This window comes from Vigna unguiculata, chromosome 2 (genome assembly GCF_004118075.2).
Source record: "Vigna unguiculata cultivar IT97K-499-35 chromosome 2, ASM411807v1, whole genome shotgun sequence".
NCBI classification, from domain to species: domain Eukaryota; kingdom Viridiplantae; phylum Streptophyta; class Magnoliopsida; order Fabales; family Fabaceae; genus Vigna; species Vigna unguiculata.
Window position 1 is genome coordinate 13,118,952 of NC_040280.1, and position 22,020 is coordinate 13,140,971.

The following is a 22,020-nucleotide window of genomic DNA, read 5'->3' on the forward strand; positions in this document are numbered from 1 at the left end:
AACAGAAGCCATCTTTTCCACGGGGAAAAGGTATATCCATAATCCCAAAATGAAAATGCGGAGGCAGGGCTCCCAAGATCGGGCTCTCATACGAACTAGAAAGAATTAAAATAATGAAAAAAGACTTTTATTCTAATACTCTAATAGCCCCCCTTAAACTTAAGTTGAATTTTTTTTTTCAGCAGAAAAATGCTTCACATTACGTTTGGTGCGAAGAACAACAAAGCGGCTAAGATAGGGCCTTGGTGAACACATCAGCCCACTGATCAAGAGCTGGAACATGTGAAACAGTCAATTGTTGGGCCAAAATCTTCTCTCGGACAAAGAAAACATCAATCTCCATGTGTTTAGTATGATTGTGAAAAATAGGATTGTGTGGTATAGCCACTGCACTCTGATTGTCACATAATAGTTGAGGTGTTTGAAAAGAAACTTTGAATTCAGTAAGTAATCGAGTTATCCATGTGAGTTCAGCAGATGTTTGAGCCAAGCTTCTGAACTCAGCTTCAGTACTGGATCGAGCAATAACTTGTTGCTTGTGAGACCACCATGGAATCAAATTTGGACCTAGAAATATAGCTTTTCCAGATGTAGACCTTCTATCATCCACATCAAATGCCCAATCAGCATCACAAAATGCTGTTAAGGGAACTAGACGAGATAGCACAGCAGGTTGAAAATGAAGACCATGAAACATAGTGCCTTTAAGATACCTCAGGATACGGTTTACAACAGCCCAATGAGAATCTAAAGGGTTAGCCATGAATTGACACACTTTATTGACAGCAAAGGCAATTTTTGGTCTAGTGAGAGTAGCATATTGGAGAGCTCCAACAACATACCTATACAAAGTTGGGTCGGAGAATAAATCTGCACCTTGTTTAGACAATTTACAATTGGATACCATAGGAGAAGAGATGGGATGAGCTTCTGCCATGTTTATTTTATGAAGTAAATCACGAATATATTTGGTTTGAGTCATGAGAATAGAGTCATCCATTAAATGTTTGACCTCAAGACCAAGAAAGTAGTCCATTTGACCAAGCTGTTTTAGAGAAAAGTTTGCATGAAGTTTAGCAGTGATAGTTTCAATCAGACTTAAAGAGCTGCCACTGACAAGAATGTCATCAACATACACCAGAAGATAGATAACATCAGAATTATGTTGATAAATGAACAGAGATGTGTCCCAAGAGCTAGAGACAAAACCCAATTGCTGGAGACTATGTTGCAGCCGTGTAAACCATTGTCTTGGAGCTTGCTTTAGGCCATAAAGAGCCTTATTTCGTTTGCAAACTAAGGATTTATCAGACGCCTCGAATGCTGGTTGTTGTTGCATGTAAATTGTTTCATCTAAGATCCCATTGAGAAAGACATTATTAACGACAAGATGGAACAATTTCCACCTATGAGAAACAACAATTGTGAGAATAACACGTATAGTAACTGGTTTAATGACTGGACAAAAGGTTTCATGAAAATCAAACCCATGAATTTGATGAAACCCTTTAGCGACAAGATGGGCTTTATATTTATTAATGGAGACATCAGCATTTTCCTTTACTCTAAATACCCATTTACTACCAATCATTTTTCTGCCAGGAGGGAGAGAAACCAGATCTCAGGTTTTCTGTTTGAGTAAAGCTTCATACTCACACTGCATTGCTACTGTCCAATTAGCATCACTAAGAGCTTGTTTAACTGTCTTGGGCTCAGATATTTTTAACTGTTGATGGGCAGCTGTTTTAGATTTGGTTTGCATAGGATGAATGTTTTTACATAGTGCAGGAACAGAATCTGAACCAGGATGTGTCTCAGGAAAAGAAACAGATTCAGCCTCTAAAGAGATACTTGAGCTCAATGGGGAGGTTTTGTCAGCAGAAACCTGAATTGGAGAAGCCAGAATAGGAGAAACAAAAGATTCGAGTGGTGACAAGTTAGGCTGTAGTATAAAATACTTATTCATATCTTTAATACAATTAGGAAACTAAGGAAACAACTCAGAATAATGAAACCTCTGTTCATCAAATAAAACATCTTTAGAGATAAAGATGTGCCCACTAGAAGCCAGACACTTGTATCCCTTGTGAAGATGTGTATAACCAAGAAACAGACACTCTTCAGATCTGAAGTCAAGTTTGTGACTTTTATAAGGTCGTAACAGAGGAAAACATGAGCAGCCAAAAGTTTTAAGAAAATGATAATCTAGATTTTTATGAAACAAGACAGAAAAAGGAATAGCAAACCGAAGAGATACAGTGGGTAATCTATTGATAAGATAGACTGCAGTAGTAAATGCATAATCCCAAAAATGAAAAGGAAGAGATGCTTGATGTAATAAGGTAAGACCTACTCAACAATGTGTCTATGTTTGCGTTCAATGACACAATTTTTATGATGAGCATGAGGACTTGAGTCTATGAACAATACCATGATGAGCTAAATAATTGGTGAAAGGACGAAACTCACTACCCAGTCGGATTGAACTTGTTTAATTTTACAATTGAGCTGCAATTCAACCACTTGTTTAAAAGTTTGGAAAACTGATAGAGTTTCATTTTTAGTCTTGATAGGAAAAATCCAGGTATATCTAGAGAAAGCATCAACAAAAGTTACATAATATTTATAGCCAGTATGAGATGTAATGTGAGCAGGTCCCCATAAATCAGTAAAAATTAATTCCAAAGGAGAATAGACAGATTTAGAGTCATGAGAAGGCAACCTATGAGATTTACCCGCACAACAAGATTGACAAAAAACAGAATCAATTTTATTAGGGAATGAAAGATTACAATGTTTGAATACAAGATGCATAATATGGCTGTTAGGATGACCTAATCTTGTGTGCCACAAATGAACACTAGTACTGTTAGAAATAGCTTTATTTACATGATTTAAAGTAGCAGAAAAAGAAGGGGACGCAACAAAGCGGAGATGGTGACTGCCAATGGTTTGATTGAGAGAAAATATGAATATTATGGAAGGAGTAGAATCCATCTGGTCCAACACCTCCATGAAGAAGAACCTTATTCGATCCCTGGGATTTTACAAGACATTTATCATAATGGAACTCAGAAAACAGAGTTATCTTTGGTAAATTGACTGGCACTCAACAAATTTTTCATTACAGAGGGAACATGCAACAAATGATTGAGTTTAAAAAGAACACGAGAATCAAAAGGAGATTCAAACAGAAAAGATCCAGCACCAGAAATACTCAAACCTGCACCATTTCCTATGAAAATTTTGTCTGGTCCATCAAAATATTGCATTTGTTTAATGTTTAGAGATTCACCGATAATATGGAGACTAGCACCAGAATCAGGGATCCATGAAGTAGTAGCTTTACCTTGAGAATAAGATTGGACAACCATGGCACTAGGGCCAATAAAAGGAGTGGAGGTTGTGTTTGGATTTGTCCAAGTATGAGAGGCTTTATAAGAACCTGCAGAGTAGGGGATGGACTGTTGTGTGGCGGGATCAATGAACATCAGAGATTCAGGAGGTTGATATGAGGAATTAGACCGAACATGACACACATTTGCCGTATGACCAAATTTGAGACAGATTTGGCATTGAAAGTTGGCAAACTTGCCACCATGACCTCGTGCAGAATTATTTCCTCCATGAGAAGAACCACAAATACCACTGTGTTGATGAGTACCACGGGAGTAGGAGCCTTGAGTGTAATGAAGAGAAGGAGTGACTAAGGACTATGTGTCCTGAACATATTTGTTTAACCGAGTCTCATGATCGCATAGCAAGGCTTCAATTTCTGCTATAGAAGGGACACGTTTCTTGCTTTCAATGACAAAAACTACTAGTGCATAATCAGAAGCGAGACCTTCCAAAATAGCATCAACATGCTCTTCATGACAAACAGGAGCACCTACACTAGCAAGTTCATCCATGTAGTTTATAATCCTCAACAAGTATTCATCCATAGACTTAGAATCAAGTTTAATAGCTCTCATAGATGTACGTAATTGTCTGGCACGAGACTTGGTTTGGAGGTTGAAATACTCATGAATCTTCTCCCAGACTTCATACAAGTGACTGCAACCAAGCACGCGGGACAACACAGACTTTGAAAGAGTAGACTGCAACCAAGCCAGCAAAGTTTGATCCTGGACCTCCCAGGCTTCGTAGTCAGGATTAACCAGGCCGTGTAAGTAATTAGAATTATCAAGTTTTTCTGTCATCGACGTCGAAAACGAAGGTGAAGCCATGAGAAGAGAGCACACGTAAGCAAAATAGAGAGTCGAAACACCGTCAACCACCGATTGAAACCACGCCGGAAGACAAGCGCGAGAAGAATACCTAGCATCAATCAATGAATAGTGAACGAGAGAACGATCCACCGATTGGACCAGATCGCAACGAGAAACGCGAACAATCGACAACCAAATCGGAGAAGAGAGAACGACTCACCGATTGGACCAGATCGCAACGAGAAACGTGAACAATCAACGATCAAATCGGAGGAGAGAGAACGATGCACCGATTGGACCAGATTGCAACGAGAAACACGAACAATCAACGAGCCTTCTTGGACATTCTTACCATGTTAGAACGTATCCTAGCAAGCTTTCTTGGACATTCTGTTCCACCTGATATCGGGCCGCTAACGGACCTCCCACTAATTTCTAGTCCCACGCATGAGATGAATATACCTCAGCGTGAAGGGGTGTGTTGGAAGTCTCACATCGACTAGAGATAAGGTCAATTCACAATATATAAATAGGTGCAATCCTTACCTTACAAGTCGGTTTTGTGGGGTTGAGTTAGACTTAAAGTCCACTTTTTAACAACCATATTTTGGATAAATCTGACATTGGAAATTTGCACTGCGATTACATCGACCAGTGCCATGAATATGTCTACCACAACAATTAGGGCTTGCTTGAAAGGATTTTCCACGGCTAAAAAATTCATGCATAGCATCAACATATTCATCAGGTTTGACTGGACAACCAATGCCAATAAGATCATCTTCAATACGCTTTATTTGACCCAACAATTTATTCTTAGTTTTGTTATCAAGTGTATGAGCACACATATCAGTATGTAATTGACGTGCACGTGCCTTCATTTGAGTGAATAAATGAACGTGAATCTACTCCCAAACTTGGTAAGAGTTAACAACACCAAGGATTTCATTCATCTCAATCCCTCACCTTGAGTTTGAGGGGGGTTTTTAATGCTATATGTTTTTACTGTTTTTTGTTGGTTTTATTTTCTTTCTTTTATTATAGTTGAATCTGTTCTTTCCTTTTCCCTTTATTTTTTGTAATTTTCGGAGGTTAGACTAATTTGTATCCACCTGATAAGTGCTCCTAACTTCTCTCCTTCTCTCTATATGTCATGTCTGGCAGAACTGCATTTTCTCTGTATTGATCATTTTAAACACTTAATGTTACATACTGATTTGCAGTCACACGATTGTTTTTCCTTGTTTTTAATCAAATCAATTATGTATTAGGACCAATGGCCTCATCATTGAAATACAGAAGAAAGATATTCTTACTAAATTTGAGAATGATATGATATTGTCCTTCCAATTGTCTGGCTTTTCATGTATTTCATTTCTGACTCTAGTATAAAAATTGTCGGAAAAAGAGAAGACTGATATTATATGTTGACTGTTTTCCCTTTGATTTTTTTGTACCAATTTTCACACTTTAATGTGTAAATATTCCAAATGCTTTCTTCCAACACAGATAACCGACTTACCTCCTGGAAGAATTCCTGTTCAAACGTTTACCATTGAAGGAAATGACAAAGGATTTGAGGATGTTTACAAGGTGACAATCCTTCTAAAATTGTCCTGTGTCTTTATTATTCCTTTTTTTGTTGTCTCTTGCCTTTCTTTTCTTTCTCTCAAAATTAATTGATAATTTTACAATGAATTTGATGAAATCTAGATAATGGCTTTATTTAGGTTTGCATTAGAGTCTCATCTTGCTGTCTTACATTCTCTCCCTGAAGGTGAGGTTCCTTGAAGTAGCTCTTTGTTCATTAAAGGTGACATCCATTGACACGTAGAGTCTTCTTGACAAAGGATCAAAAAAACATTTGTATGCCTTTTGTGTAGTCGAGTATCTTAAGAATACCCTTTTCATTACTATGAACATGTACAAACGATACACACCTAAATATTCTAGATTGGAGTTTATTTGTAGGTCCAAGTGTGGGTAGAATGAGGATAGGTTGCATGGGGCTTTTTGATTCTAGGATTTTTTAGGGTAACCTATTGATTAGGTAGGTAGAAGTAAGGAGGGCTTCCCCCAAAATTTCTTCGAGACATGATTTTGAAAAAGCATGGCTCTAGTTTGGTTAAATAGGTGCTCATTTTTTCTTTATGGAATCCCATTTTGTTAGGGTATGTTGACACATGAGGACTCATGGATAATCCCTTCTTTTTGGCAAAAAGAGTTGAGCACATAATTGAAGTAGTCCTTTGCATTGCCAGGCCTAATCCTCTTAACATTGACTTCAAATTGGTTTTTAATCATGGAGACAAACTGATATAAGAGAGTGCCTTCTAATAGGCATTTTAGGATCTTCTATGTAGTAGAGGCCATTCCATTCTCTCGCATGTCCAATCTTCGTCCTCGAGTTCCTGTCCTGTAAATTACAAGTATTATTATAAGAAACAACATTACATGAGAGATCTTTTGTAAGTTTTTGTATAGAAATTAGGTTGGTGGACAACTTAGGGACATGTAGAACATTTTTTAATGTTCTGGATGGATTTATTTGGACCTCTCCTTGTCTTGCTACTGTTATAAGGGTTACGTCTGTTAGAATTATTACCTATTGTATCATTAACCCTATGTGTAGGGTGTTGAGTGTGGGAAACTATCTACTGTCGTATCTACTGTTGCATGTAATCATGCCTAGTATCTTAGAGTAGTCTTTTCATATGTACTTGCTTCATTATAAATAGAAGAGGAGAGTGGTACTGTTGTCCACTACTCATATATTTTAAAGACTCAGTCTCAAGTTGGTATCAGAACGGGTCGATCCCACTCTGGTTTCTGTCTCATCTGGTCCGTCACCGCTGTCCGCGGTTGATCGCCGTTAGTCACCGCTGCTGTCCGCGGCTGTCCAAGTTCGTTTAACCTCGTTTCTAAACTACCCAACACTGTCAAACAACATTTCAACACTGTCCGCCACTGTCTGCAGTCCTCTGCCGCTGTCCGCCACCGTCCGCCACCGTCCGCCGCCATCCGTCGCCGCCCACCAACGCAGTTCCGTCCGGAAACCATCGGATCTGAACCGCCTCTCCGCATGACAGCCAACCCTGTCGGGGTCGTAGGCAGCGCCGTCGCCACGTGCCTCCACGCACGTCATCTCTGTTCACTGCAGTCAGGCGCGTGCCGCACACGCGCCGCCTTCCAGTCGCCAGTTCGTCGTCACGCCACCTCCGTCGCCGGAGCCTCCTCTACCCGTTTTGACCCTCAAATCTCTGTTCCGGTAAAGTCCAGTAGCACCTCTTGTGGAAATCGTCACTTTCGAATTCGAAAATCGTCACTGTTTCACTATTTTCCAAGATCCTCTTTGTTTTTGTTTATTCTCTTGATCATATCATGGCCAATGGAGGTACTGGGAGTGCTATTTCATTCTCCGGAAGCCCCTGCATTACGTCCGAGAAACTAAATGGCCAAAATTACTTATCTTGGTCCGCTGCCGTCGAGATGTGGTTTCTCGGTCAAGGACACCACGAACACCTTGAGAAAGATGGCAGCCACGTACCTTCTGAAAAAGCTGAACAGTGGAAACAAGCAGATTTCCAACTATGTGCTCTATTGTGGCAGTCGGTGGAACCACGACTTTTGATGTCCCTACGGGCCTTCAAAACTTGCCACTCGTTTTGGAAGCGAACTCAGAATATCTATGCAAATGATATTCAACGCCTCTATGATTCGGCGAACAAGTTGGCATCTATGAAAATGACTAACCATGTTATGATGTCATTCATGAATGACGCTCAAGCTGTTGTGGAAGAACTTCGAATGTTCTTGGAAGTCGACTCTCTAGATGAAATGAAGAAAAAGCTTGACAAGTACTATATGGTAATGATCCTACGCGTTATACACCCAGACTTTAATCATATCCGAGATCAGCTTTTGACCTCTCATGAGGTTCCTTCCATGGAAACTTTGATCTCCCGCATGATACGTGTTCCATGTCTTCAAACTCCAGAAACTCTTGCTATAATGGAACCATCTGTCATGGTCGCCACCCGAGGAAGAGGAGGTTGTGGAACTAGAGGAGGTGGACGTGGAGATCGTGGGCGTCCTCAGTGTACGTATTGTAAAAGGATGGGTCATACCCAAGAAAACTGCTACACTTTACATGGATTTCCTGCCAAAACAGTCAATGTTTCCCAGGCAGAGACTACTGACTCCAAGTTCACTGAGGACGAGTATCAAGAGTACCTATGCCTCAAATCCAACAGCTTGGCACAGTCATCTCAAGCTCCAAGTACATCAACTGTTTGCATCTCTCAATCCATGGAAGGTCACAATTCATGGGTAATTGACTCTAGTGCTTCTGATCACATTTCTGGTAATACCTCCTTGTTCTCAACCATTTCATTCCAAGAAAAATCTCATTTTATAACCCTCGCAAATGGTTTTAAAACATCCTCAAAGGGAGTCGGTCAAGCCATCTTATCTCCGTCCTTAAATCTAAAATCTGTCCTTTTTGTCCCTAATTGTCCTTTCAATTTAATTTCCTTAAGTCAGTTAACCAAAACATTGAATTGCTCTGTAACCTTCGATAACAAATCTTTTGTTATACAGGAGCGTGGCTCGGGGAGACAGATTGGAGAAGGATATGAAGCGGGCGGATTATACCATTTTGGATCTCGTCCACGTGTGTCATGTGTTGCAGCTCCCAATCCTAAAATGTTACATGATCGGCTTGGTCACCCTCACCTGTCCAAGTTAAAGAAAATGTTTCCTGAACTTAGTCGTCTCCAGACTTTAGAATGTGAGTCATGTCAACTAAGAAAACATGTTAGATCTACCTTTCCTAAAAGGTCTCAATCAAAGTGTACTTCTAGTTTTTCTATCATCCATTCGGATATCTGGGGACCTAGTCGTGTCTCATCTTTTGGCTTTAGGTATTTTGTTACTTTCATTGATGAATATTCGAGATGTACTTGGGTTTATCTTATGAAAGATCGTTCTGAATTATTATCCCTCTTCACATCCTTTTTGAATGAAATCAAGAATCAATTTGGTCAAGTAATTAAAATCTTAAAAAGTGACAATACCAAAGAGTATTTTTCGTCTGCTCTTTCTAATGTTTTGAGTTCCCATGGTATCCTGCACCAGTCTACTTGTCCTCATACGCCACAACAAAATGGTATAGCAGAAAGAAAAAATAAACACTTAGTTGAAACTGTTCGTACCCTTTTGCTTAGTGCCAACGTTCCTGTCCATCACTGGGGAGATGCCATATTAACTGCAGGTTTTCTTATTAATCGGATGCCATCTTCCTCTCTCAATCATAAGGTCCCTTTCTCCATTCTGTTTCCAGAAATCCTCTCTTTCACACTTCTCCTAGAGTTTTTGGTTGTGTATGTTTTATTCATGACATGTCTCCCGGGTTAGACAAGCTTTCTGCTCGCTCTCTCAAATGTGTTTTCTTAGGCTATTCACGACTTCAAAAAGGGTATCGATGTTACTCTCCTGAAACCAAGAAATATTACATGTCTGCCAATGTTACATTTTTTGAACAGACCCCTTACTTCTCTCCATCTGTTCAAGATGTCCATGTCATACAGCAGGTCCTTCCTATTCCCGTGGTTGAGTACAATATTTCCAATGTCCCTGTCACTCCAAGTCTCGACCAAAGTCCTCCTGAGCCATCATCTCCACCTATTGATTCTCTCCAACACAGGACACCGGCGAATAGTCCAGTTGTTCAAGAACATGGTGAATCCCCTACTTCAGATTCTTCTCCCTTGTCTCTTGATCCCACGACTCCTAGTGAAGGTGATTCAGGTTGGCCCATTGCTCTCAGAAAAGGTACTCGTTCCTCTCGAAATCCACATCCCATTTATAATTTTCTTAGCTATCACCTATTATCGCCTTCCTATTGTTCACTTTTATCCTCAGTGTCTTCTGTTATTATTCCCAAAAGTGTGAATGAAGCACTTGATCATCCTGGATGGCGACAAGCCATGATTGCAGAAATGCAGGCTCTTGAAAGCAATCATACTTGGGAGCTCGTGCCCCTCCCTTCGGGTAAGAAGGCTGTTGGTTGTCGATGGGTGTATGCAATTAAAGTTGGCCCCGATTGGTTGCAAAAGGGTACACTCAGGTTTATGGCCTTGACTATTGTGACACCTTCTCTCCCGTGGCCAAGATGACTACTATTCGCGTCTTCTTTCCAATGGCAGCAATTCGTCACTGGCCGCTTCATCAATTGGATATCAAAAATGCCTTCCTTCATGGTGATCTTGAGGAGGAAGTTTACATGGAGCAACCTCCTGGGTTTGTTGCTCAGGGGGAGTCTGGTATGGTATGCAAATTGCATCGATCTTTATATGGCCTCAAACAATCACCACGAGCTTGGTTTGGAAAATTCAGCTCCATTGTTCAGAAATTTGGATTAAGACGCAGTGAGGCAGATCATTCAGTCTTTTACAAACATACCTCTCCTGGGAAATGTGTCTACCTAATAGTATATGTTGATGATATTGTTATTACAGGAAATGATACTACTGGAACATCTCAACTGAAGGAGCACTTGTGTAAACATTTTCAAACCAAGGATCTCGGAAGCCTCAAATACTTCTTGGGCATTGAAGTAGCTCAGTCAAAAGATGGAGTTGTAATCTCTCAAAGGAAATATGCTCTTGATATATTACAAGAAACAGGTATGATTGACTGCAGACCAGTAGAGAGTCCTATGGACCCAAATCAGAAGTTAACAACAGAAGAAGGCGAATTATTCTCCGATCCAGAGAGATATAGGAGGCTCGTTGGAAAGTTAATTTATTTCACTATTACGAGGCCTGATCTATCTTTCGCAGTTGGAATTGTTAGCCAGTTTATGTAGACTCCATGTCTTGGACATTGGAATGCCATCATCCGTATTTTAAGGTACCTCAAGAAGGCTTCAGGACAAGGTTTGCTATATGAAGATAAAGGAAATGTTCAAATCTCTGGGTACTGTGATGCTGATTGGGCAGGCTCTCCTATTGACAGACGCTCTACTACGGGATATTGTGTCCTCCTTGCTGGAAATGTTATCTCTTGGAAAAGTAAGAAGCAAAATGTAGTGGCTCGATCCACCGCTGAAGCTGAATATCGGGCAATGGCGTCTCTCACGTGTGAACTCATATGGGTAAAGCAATTTCTTCGAGAGCTTAACTTCTGTGAAATTCAAACCATGAAGATGTACTGTGACAACCAGGCTGCTCTCCACATTGCATCAAATCCAGTGTTTCATGAGAGAACTAAACACATAGAAATTGAATGCCACTTTGTTCGAGAAAAATTGATGACCAAGGAAATTTGTACTGAGTTCGTTGGGTCAAATGACCAACTTGCAGATGTGTTGACCAAGTCATTAAGGGGACCTCAGATTGAGTTCATTTGTTCCAAGCTTGGTTCATACAATTTGTATGCTCCAGCTTGAGGGGGAGTGTTAGAATTATTACCTATTGTATCATTAACCCTATGTGTAGGGTGTTGAGTGTGGGAAACTATCTACTGCCGTATCTACTGTTGCATGTAATCATGCCTAGTATCTTAGAGTAGTCTTTTCATATGTACTTGCTTCATTATAAATAGAAGAGGAGGAGAGTGGTACTGTTGTCCACTACTCATATATTTTAAAGTCTCAGTCTCAAGTACGTCTACTATGGAAATTCTTTTGTTGCTAGGACATGGATAATATGTGGAGAAGTATTAGGGTAAGGGTGTCATATGGTCTGTGGCTCCGGAATCTAATATTTAGGAGTGGGTAAATATTGTATCTGAATCATGAAGTCCAAAAGAAAATGGAAAATTACCAGAATATGTTTAGGAGTACATCCTCATGTTTTTTCTCTGTATTTAGAAATCCATTTTTCTTTTGATTAATAACCATGGTTGTTCCTTCTTCAACTACTCATGTTGTGCTTTCAACAGTTGGGGTTTCCAGCATCAAATTTCAACTGTTTCTTCATTCTGAATGATAACTATCACTTCATTAACTCCTGGGACTTTCTTTTTTCCCAAAATTTGGATACATACTTGATAATATTCAGAATTCAGGCCTACCAAAAAATCATAAACCCTATATTGTTCAATGTAATCTTTAAGGATTGCTGAATCTTTCGGACACCTTGCTTTTATAACGCGATAGTGATCCAATTCCATCCATAGAGACTTGAGTTGATTGGCATATTCTGTAACAAATTTGTTTCCCAGTTTGGCTCCCAAAGTTTTCACCTTTACATCATATATTTGTGCAGCATGCTAACATCCTTTGCCTTGGAATAGGTTTGTTCCATCACTTCCCAAATTCCACAACCATATACAACCATGCCATGCCTTGGCATTTGTGATAAAGGATTATCTTGTTCCTTTTTAAAATTATTGAATATTGTGTTAGTTGATTAAGAAAGCTAAGTGAAATCTCCAATAGACATTAAGATAGCATGTTATCTAGATGTGAAGGTTCCTTTCACAAAACTCAAGAGAAGAAGATGATGGATTGATTCAAAACAAAAAGGAAATGGAATGCACATAAACCATAGAAAACCAAGAACAATTAAAGGAAGAAGAAAGCATAAAATGAAAAGGAAACGAATGGTAAAAAATGTGAGAAGCACGCCACTACAAGGCTAGGCAAGAAGCTATGGCATCTTTGAAGATGAGTGGATGTGTGCCACCACTTGCTATGCAACATAAGGCTTAAAAGTATTCAATCCCTAGAGAGGAAACTCTCACAAATGGTTGAGACATAAGAATGTTTTTACTTCAAAATGTTCAACCCTTGTACAAGTGGTAGAGTGCTCCTTAAATAGAAGAGTTTAGGGGCCTCTAAGCAAATAAAAGATACCTAAGGATATCTCTACAAAAACCTAACTCTAGTTTCTAGAAACTAGGTCAAATAAGGTTACAAAATGAGAGACAAAAGAGCTAACTATGGTGTATGCAAGGCTAATTTCGTTCTAGCACTAAAGGAGACCAAGAAGGTGTCTCATGTCTCCAAAAGTGGCCAAAGTGTGCTAAAAACAAAAGAGACCAAAGGTACATAGGTACACTTGCTTTATGCCTTTTACTTTATGCTTTTTGCCCTTTCTCTCTCTTTCACCTATGCTCCATCTCATCTCCACTTCTCCACTAGTGTTGCGCCACATCACCCACCATAATCAAGCTTACTTAATCCTACAAAACACATAAATAAGTATTAGCATGTTGGCTTAAGTCAAGTCGACTCTAGTCAATAAGTCAAACCTAGTCAAAGGTCAACAAATCAACTAAGGTTGATTCAACTAAGTCAACTTAGGAAATGTCAAACATAATGAAAACAATGAACATGGATGAAGGATTAGTGAACTTCCTTTCTAAACATACTTAGTCTTCTTAAGCATGTACCTCCATCCTTGGTTAGGGTCAATCCTTCATCAATTTGTTTCATCAGGGGCATTGCTAGTAAGGTGACTTGCCCTTCCCTTTTCCCTTCAATATGGTCTTGATGAGTTGATACCATTTAAGATAATTCTTCCTAGTTAACCAATAATGAATATTCTGCAATTCTCCAACACAGTGTGATTTTTCCCTTATTTTAGTAAGGGAATTCTCAGTATCAGCCATGGATGAAGACTGCAATAAGATAGGGAGACAACAATGAAAGTTGTGAGACTAGCAGCGATGAAGGCTGCAGTGAAAAAACAGAGGCAGCGATGAAGGTTGTAGCGCAAAAACAGAGCAATGAAGGCTGCAAGTGAAAAACAGAGTGGCTCAAGGTGGCGCAGTAGTGGCGACCTGTGATTTAGGGTTTTACGCAACGGTCAGAGGCTCTTAGGATCAGGAGCTCTGATAACATCTCAAATTTAAGAAAGAAGATTATTTTATTTCTTATTCAGAATAATTAGGCCATTGGACCTATATATAAACAAGCCTGCTGGTTATGGAAATATCAATCAGCTAATTCACTTCATGAGAGTGAGTTGCACCAAGCACACGTGACAGAACAGACTGAGAGAGTTGATTTATGCCAAAGAAGTAGAGTTTGATCTTGAACTTCCCAAGCTTCGTATTAAGGATTTAGAGTATCAAGTGTTCTATCATGTTTGGTGAGATATTTAAAAGGAATAACTGGATTTAACACAAAAGATTGCAGTTTGTGAGACTTAATCGTTGGTTCAACATACTGCTGCCAGTGAAGATAATTTGTACAATCTAGCTTTTCAGCAACTGGCATTAGAAAATTGACGAAATAGAATTGGAAGTCATAACGTAGCAGCATGATGCAAGAAACTAGAAGATGTAGCTCAAACAATCAAATAAAAAGGTGATTTGCAAAAGGACACGTGAGGCAGAGCAAAACACAAGTATATATTGCAAAACTAAAACATGTAACAACTGCACTGAACGCTAACACGAAACAATTTCACCGAGGACTGCACCAAAACAATTACACCCAATGCGAGAGTAGAACCGAACATGATGTGTGAAAGCAATTGTGAAATAAGTGTCACCGAAAGACTGCACCAAACACGAAGCAGCGAACCAGTGGTTCAAGAGCACTGTTGGAAGGAACAATTACAGTGACGAACATAAGAAACAAGACGCTAGAAGAATTCACCAAATAAGCATCAAACGAGATAAAGCGGAAGCATGATCGGTTAAAAAAGAAGCTCATGATACCATCATAATCTCCCTAAGAGAGAAACAGAACAGACATGTTTAACGAAACTGATTTTATTCGAACTGAACTTACTACAAAGTTTTGTACATATTGACAAGTATTCCCTATGGATTCTTGTACTGCAAGATGTAAAATACAGCCATATAGTATGGTCAACTATTGACTATAGTTGACCATTGACCATAGCATAGTTAACCTCTAACTATTAGATACAAGTAACAACTATAATTGTGTACACTAACAATCTTAAGCTAGTTTCTCATAGTTGTGCTTCAAAGTGCATTGTTGGTTTGGTTTCGCTTAAGTGTGTTTCTTCTTTTCACTTAGCGCTCTCCATCATTTGCTTGGTTTGGCTTTTGCTTCATTTCCTACTTCTATTATGAGAAATTGGATAATTTGAACACTTGAAAGAATTAATATGAGGTTATTATGTCACAAAAAAGCTGTTATAAGTATTGTAAAGAACCTAGTCCACCATGATATGACAAAGCATGTCGAGATTGACTGACATTTCATTAAAAGAAAAATTGACCATGGTATTATAAGTGTTGACCATGTTCCATCATGCAGACAAACAACAAGCATCCTGACAAAGGCTCTTCCAAGGAGCACATATGATAGCATTAGATCTCTTCTGGTGGGTATGATAGACATCTACCACCAAGATTTTGGAGGAGTGTAAATCAACTCATAAATGAGATTCTGTTGGAGATGAGGACATATCAATCAGAATTATCCAATTCTGATTTGTACAGCCCATAATAAGATTTAATGTTACCAAGATCAGTTTTATTCCCTTGTATTCTATTTATACCTTTTCTGTATTTTTCACAAATTAGAAAATTGTTGAAGATCTCACATTAACTAGAGATAAGACAAGTTTATACTATATAAGTGGGTACAAATCTCACCTTACAAGCCTGTTTTGTAAGGTTGAGTTAGATTTAAAGTCCACTACTTAACAAAAATATACACCCTATTTTACAAACTTTGTATTTTCTTTCTTTTTATGATATTGAGGTATGTTGTATGATTGATGTTGTTTGTGACATAGTTGGGATAGCAAACAACATAGTGATGTGTTAGCATTGTCATTTCTATTACAAAAGCAGAATGTAAACCAATAGTTATGACTAAATAGTAGCTTATGTGTTTTATTGAGAAATATCTTGTTATGTCTATTGTGTTCCTTGACCTTCGATTGTTTTCTATGTTTTAGAAACGTTTTTCTTTCACTTTTTTTTCTTATGATATCAATTTAAATAACCCTCTTCTGATACAGATGATGTTGGATGAGTTAGAAGATGGAGGAAAAGTTTATCTTGTCTACCCGATTATTGAACTTTCTGAACAGTTGCCTCAGCTTCGTGCTGCCTCTGCAGATTTTGAAGTTATATCACACCGATTTCAAGGATATAATTGTGGTTTACTACATGGAAAAATGAGAAGTGAAGAAAAAGAAGAAACGTTAAGAAAGTTTAGAAGTGGAGAAATACATATACTACTTGCAACTCAAGTAATTGAGATTGGTGTTGATGTTCCTGATGCATCTATGATGGTTGTGTTGAACTCTGAGAGGTTTGGAATTGCACAACTGCACCAACTTAGAGGACGAGTAGGACGTGGTACAAAGCAATCAAAATGTATACTAGTAACGTCAACTGCCAGTAGCCTAAATCGTTTGAAGGTACTAGAACAATCATCAGATGGGTTTTATCTTGCTAATATGGACCTTCTCTTACGGGGACCTGGTGACTTGCTTGGAAAGAAACAATCTGGACATCTTCCTGAGTTTCCTATTGCCAGATTGGAAGTTGATGGGAATATTTTACAAGACGCGCATATTGCTGCACTGGTAATTGTTGAATAACACACTCTTAATTGTTTATGTGGTGATTTATTACTTTTAATTGTCATGCCTGTCTATATAGTAAATTAGTAATTGCCCGAAGTACATGTTTCATTCAACTTAACTTTAATAAATGATCACTTATTGCTGATCTAAAATATTCTTTTTGCAAATCTTTCATTGAGTTTTACCACTTGAATTTTGGTCAAGTAATTCCCTATGGATTCTTGATCAGTCATGGACATCAGCTCATTTAGTTTAGCATAGGGATTAAAAGTACATTTTCTTTGATTAGTCAGCACCTCTGTATGATTTTGTTTAGAATATCCTAGGCTTCTTTAATTGAATTGGCTTATGATATCTTCTCCAATTGTCAGACAACAACAAATAGAAAGTGCAGAAAAACATAAGAGGCATAGCTAAAAGAGAGCAAAATACTCCACCAAAGTCAAAGCATCATACTCTGGACTTTTCTATTTCCAGATTCTCGATAATCCCTATTAGAGAGATGTAAAACATTCGGTTATTCAACTGGATGCTTTTTTCTTTCTTAGTCTGTAACAAGAACAATAGGATTTAATGCCTATATATACAAAGCTTGAACTCTCAGTTGAGTGTGGAATAAGATACAATTTCAATTTCATGTTTCCATTCTTCTCTCATATTCTTTTCTAATAATCCCCAATCATCTCATCTTTCCCCATGTACGAGAAATATTTTTGTTTCTCACTCTAACTAACTTCCACGACCACATATCCATCTAATCACTAGTCTTTGTTGATTTCGACCTATTGGAATTCACATTATTGCACCTATCCCATTTAGAGAATGAATTCCTATCACTCCTTGAGGGAAGTTATCTTATCCTTAAACAAAAGTCACGAAATTCAGGTTGTCAGTTCTCAAGAGCCTTTTTCACAAGCTTAGTACACTTGAACTTTGTGAGAAAATAAAGAATAATTTAATTGGTATCTGTTTAAATAAAAGGGAGAGAGAGACATAGGTTGAATCCTTGATGTAAATACACGCACAGGATAATGTATTTATAATAAAATGCAAACATATAAATCATATAATCAATTCTAGGTCTCCATAAATGCTTAGTAAAAATATCTGATAATTAATCATTTGAGTTAACAAACTCAGTTTTGAAATAGGCTTAAAAAATCCCAATGACCTTGCCTATGGCAACAATGGACAGTGGACTTTGCCAAGCTGATGGGTGGAATACACGTGTCAGGACCAGTGGTGGCATGTGACGATGTGTGACAAGTCCACCGGCAATTCCATTGACAACATTGTGATCGCAAGTGTGAGACATGTCTTTTTGGCCTACCACTGACCTCAATGGTGGTAGCGGACAGTGACAATGACGGTTGTTTACAGAGCAGCAAAAACTGAGCATCCAAAATTGAGAGAGCTGATTCCAACTTGAACTATATAAAAGAATAAAAAAAAAATCATTTTATTGATAACAATCACATATGTTATATTCTTATCACCTTCATTTATAGCAATCAAACTCTCTAAATTAAGGAGACAAAAATGTTAAAATATTTGAAAACTTTTAAAGCTATGTTTTCCTAATCAATATGGAAATGTTGAGGATATTGTTTATTTACATTAACATATTGATGCAATCCTTCCGTGACTTCCTTCCAAAGGAACATATTCCTTCATTATGATGATTCATAGTCCAATTGATCCTCTCTCTATTGAAGATGTTTAGTTTCTTGTTCCAAGAAGCTCAATTTGGCAAGTTTCGTGAGGAACTTCCTTTTTCTAATATCTCTGTCAATGTTGCACAAGCTTCCACTATGAAACCTTATTCTGCTCCTTCTCAATCCTGTGAGCAACAAGATAATGGCAGTTCCCCAGGCTATTATGGCCTTTATGGGTTTGTGGTCGAGTATGTAATGGTGGAGATGGTTTCAAAACTACTTGTCAACTATGTAACAATGGTAGTGATGCATGTAACTGATGGAACTGCTTTTATCCAAATTTCGATCCTCCATTTTTGTCTTCATGCTTTTGCTTTTTTCATGCACTGGCTTGATTTTTTTAGCTTCTCAGCAGCTGCAACATAACACCTTAGAATATACAAAAAAACATTTATGCAACTAAAAAACTATTTTTAACATGTTTTTATATCTCAAGCTCATTTAGCTATCTTAAAATAAATCCTAATTAAAATAACATTTTAAGCACAAAAATTAATTATGAAACCAAAATTAAAGGTCAAATGAGGATATAAATATGTGTGTGGGGAGTTGATAAACTTTTGATGATTTTATGTTTTAGGATTTAGAGTTTAGGTTTTACTTTCGATGTCGACCAGGGTTTTAGTTCATTCCAGTTACCCCAGTTCCACTGCCCATTATAAGAACGTTTTACCAGTTGAACTACTTTATGCTAGATTTCATTATATCTAGTGATAGTGATATGCTTTTGTTTAACAAAATGAAAAAATAATTTCCATTTGTCCAAAACTTACTGATTGCAGAAAATTTTAAGCGCGTCTCATGATTTGGAGCAATTTCCTTCGCTTAAACTGGAGCTTAGCATGAGACAGCCACTTTGCCTACTAGGTGATTGAATCTTGATCTGGTATTGTATTCAGAAGTTACTGCGCTCGTTGGATTATTTTGGTAATGTAATTTATTTCATAGGCTCTTATTTGTCGTGTAAACATGATTTAGCTATGTGCATTTCGTCCTACATTACAAAATGAATCAAATGAAACCTCGTTTCATTCCTGAAGCGGCTACCTTTAGCTTTTAGGTTTATACTCACATCACATCTTGAAATCCTGCTGTTGTCTATATACCCTGTCAAGTGGCCATAATATGCCTCAATGTAGCAATCTTTGTAATATTAAGATGAATCATAGCCACTCACGGAAGAAAAAATAGAATTAAAAAAGCCGTAGAAAGCTCTCTCATATTTCTTTTCATTTCTTGTTCTTCAACATTTTACAATTGCAATCTTATCGAGATCCATGCAACCAAGTGTATATTAACATTTCTTGTATCTGACTGCGCTGGGGTATTTCTTTTATCACCTTGATACCTTCTTCCTACACTTCCGTAGTTATAGAAAAAGTTCAAGTTTAGATTGCGTAATATAGAACTCAAAAATGTGTAAATGTATTACATATTGGATAATTTCTGAAATATATTTTTGGATCCAAAAATTATTTTGGATTATACAATTTGAAACAAATTTCAAATTGTATAACTATGCAATACAATCCTATCCAGAAAAGTTGATGATTATTGTTGACTTTGAATAAGTTGATGATCATTATTGACTTAATTTCTCCTGTAAAATAGATGAAATATTAAAAGATAAATTAGAGTTTATAATTTTTATAATTATAAAGAACATGAATAAGAAATGAAAAAAAAGTCACAGTTTAGAAGATTGATAAGTAAAGTGTTTATATTTATTGTAGGTTTATATTTATAAACTCTTTAATGTTTAAAAGATAAAAGATAAAAATAAAAATAAGTCCAATTTCATGTGTCCAATAAATCTAAGAACAACTAAAAGATGAAAGATAAGTCCAATTACATAGATTTAATAATTATGGATTTAGAAATTTATTCATCTAATCTTTAATTCTTCACTTCATCATAGGTATTTTGAATTGTCATGATTCCTTGCTCAAAGTTCCTCTGAATGGGTTCCGAAAATAGTCCTCTGTCGCTATGTAATCTAAAATTCATTATGGATTGTTATTTTAGACTTTTCCAACCCGATGGAGGTGCAAGAGGAAAATGTGTGCAAAGAGTAATCACCACTACTCTCAAAGAGTTCCACTTTATTACCTCTTTAAAAAGCGTTTGGCATGCAGAAGTTTGTCTACTTACAACGACAGGGAAATTGAAAGGTTAAGGAATGTGAGTTATATTTGCACCTTTCTCGACGGTAATGGCACAGGGATAGATTTTATTATTTGATCTAATTTTCGAAGTGAAAATGTATTTTCATATTCATATTTAATGGTATTAAACTCTTATTTCATTCTCATCCTCGCCGGCTAACAAATATATTAATGCTTATGTTCATTTTCTTTTCAATATCAAATAATTAAATTTTATAAAAGAATCATAAAAAAATGACATAACAAGTATTCAATATCAAACTAATATATTTAATATTAAAAATAAATTATAATTGTATAAAATTTAAATTATAATGTCAAATAACAATAAAATAAAAGTGAATTTTAATGATATATATTAGGTTATCTAATAACTATTAATATTTTAGTAATATAAATAAGAACAGAGTGAAAATAGGAATGAATATTGGGAAACTATAGGAAAAGGAACGAGATAGATATACATATCATACCTGTCCTCATACCCAATTAAAAGCTAAGTATTATTCATATTCATATCTATACTTAGTAAATGTGCGAATTTTGTCAAAATGAAAATGAATTCAAAAATACTCACAAAAAAATATTGTGAAATACTCTAAAAAGTTAATTAAATTAAACATAATTCAAATAATTTACCCTTTCACATGAAATTTTTCACATGAAATTTATATGCGAAAATGATATTTTAACATCTGTTTTTAACTATTTTTTACATGGGTGATGTGTCATAACAATTTTGATTTATTTAATATTTTTTAATGCTAGCATGTGTGGATGGTTTTTGGAGGCAAAAGGCAAAAGCAAAACACTTGGCATCGTCTTTGGTAGAAAGTTCGTAGAGAGAAGAGAAACAGAACGAAAACACATCGACGTTAGGGGAATGAAGAGTAGGGGGTTTTGTTGTTGTCATCCACGCTGACGATGGTTGGTGAATTTCCTTTTATTTACTAACAACATGTTCATGGTTTCTAGCTTGGTAAAGTTCTCGCCTTTAGGGGACAAAATTAGTACTTGCTTGAAGTGTGGTTTAGTGTGCAGTTCGTGTTGTCCCCATTATTGGGTGGATTCTTAGTGTGATTGTGTGTAGTTTGGATGGTGATTGGTGTTCTACTTTGGCATAGTTGTGGGCTTTGGGTGACATAGCATATTTGAACAAAGCACTTTTTCAACAAGCGGTTAGTGAATATTGATGTGGGTTGTTTGTGTGTTGTTGTTTGTTGAGAAATTTGTAGGCCATTTACTTCATTTTTGGATTGTTGGGCAACATTCGCGGGTGATTGTAAGTGTGGTGGTTTTGCGTTCAATGTAGTGTGTTCGTGTTTTCTGTGGTGGAAAGTTTAGTCCTTTGTGGGTTGTGTTACAAATGTACTTTGGTTTCTTTTGGGTTATGGGGGTG

The 22,020-nt window shown here is 37.2% G+C and overlaps 1 protein-coding gene across 4 annotated transcripts in view; it reads left to right on the plus strand.

The window, feature by feature from the left end:
- Positions 1-19,495, plus strand: part of LOC114173409 (ATP-dependent DNA helicase homolog RECG, chloroplastic) — a 55,651-nt gene extending 36,156 nt beyond the window's left edge. For all 4 annotated transcript variants that reach the window (XM_028057781.1, XM_028057783.1, XM_028057784.1 and 1 more), the window contains 3 exons: positions 5,721-5,804; positions 16,169-16,741; positions 19,239-19,495. In XM_028057781.1, the coding sequence (XP_027913582.1) occupies positions 5,721-5,804; positions 16,169-16,741; positions 19,239-19,331 (750 nt within the window). In that variant the 3' untranslated portion in view covers positions 19,332-19,495. The remainder of the gene's footprint in view (positions 1-5,720; positions 5,805-16,168; positions 16,742-19,238) is intronic.
- Positions 19,496-22,020: the final 2,525 nt, after the last annotated feature.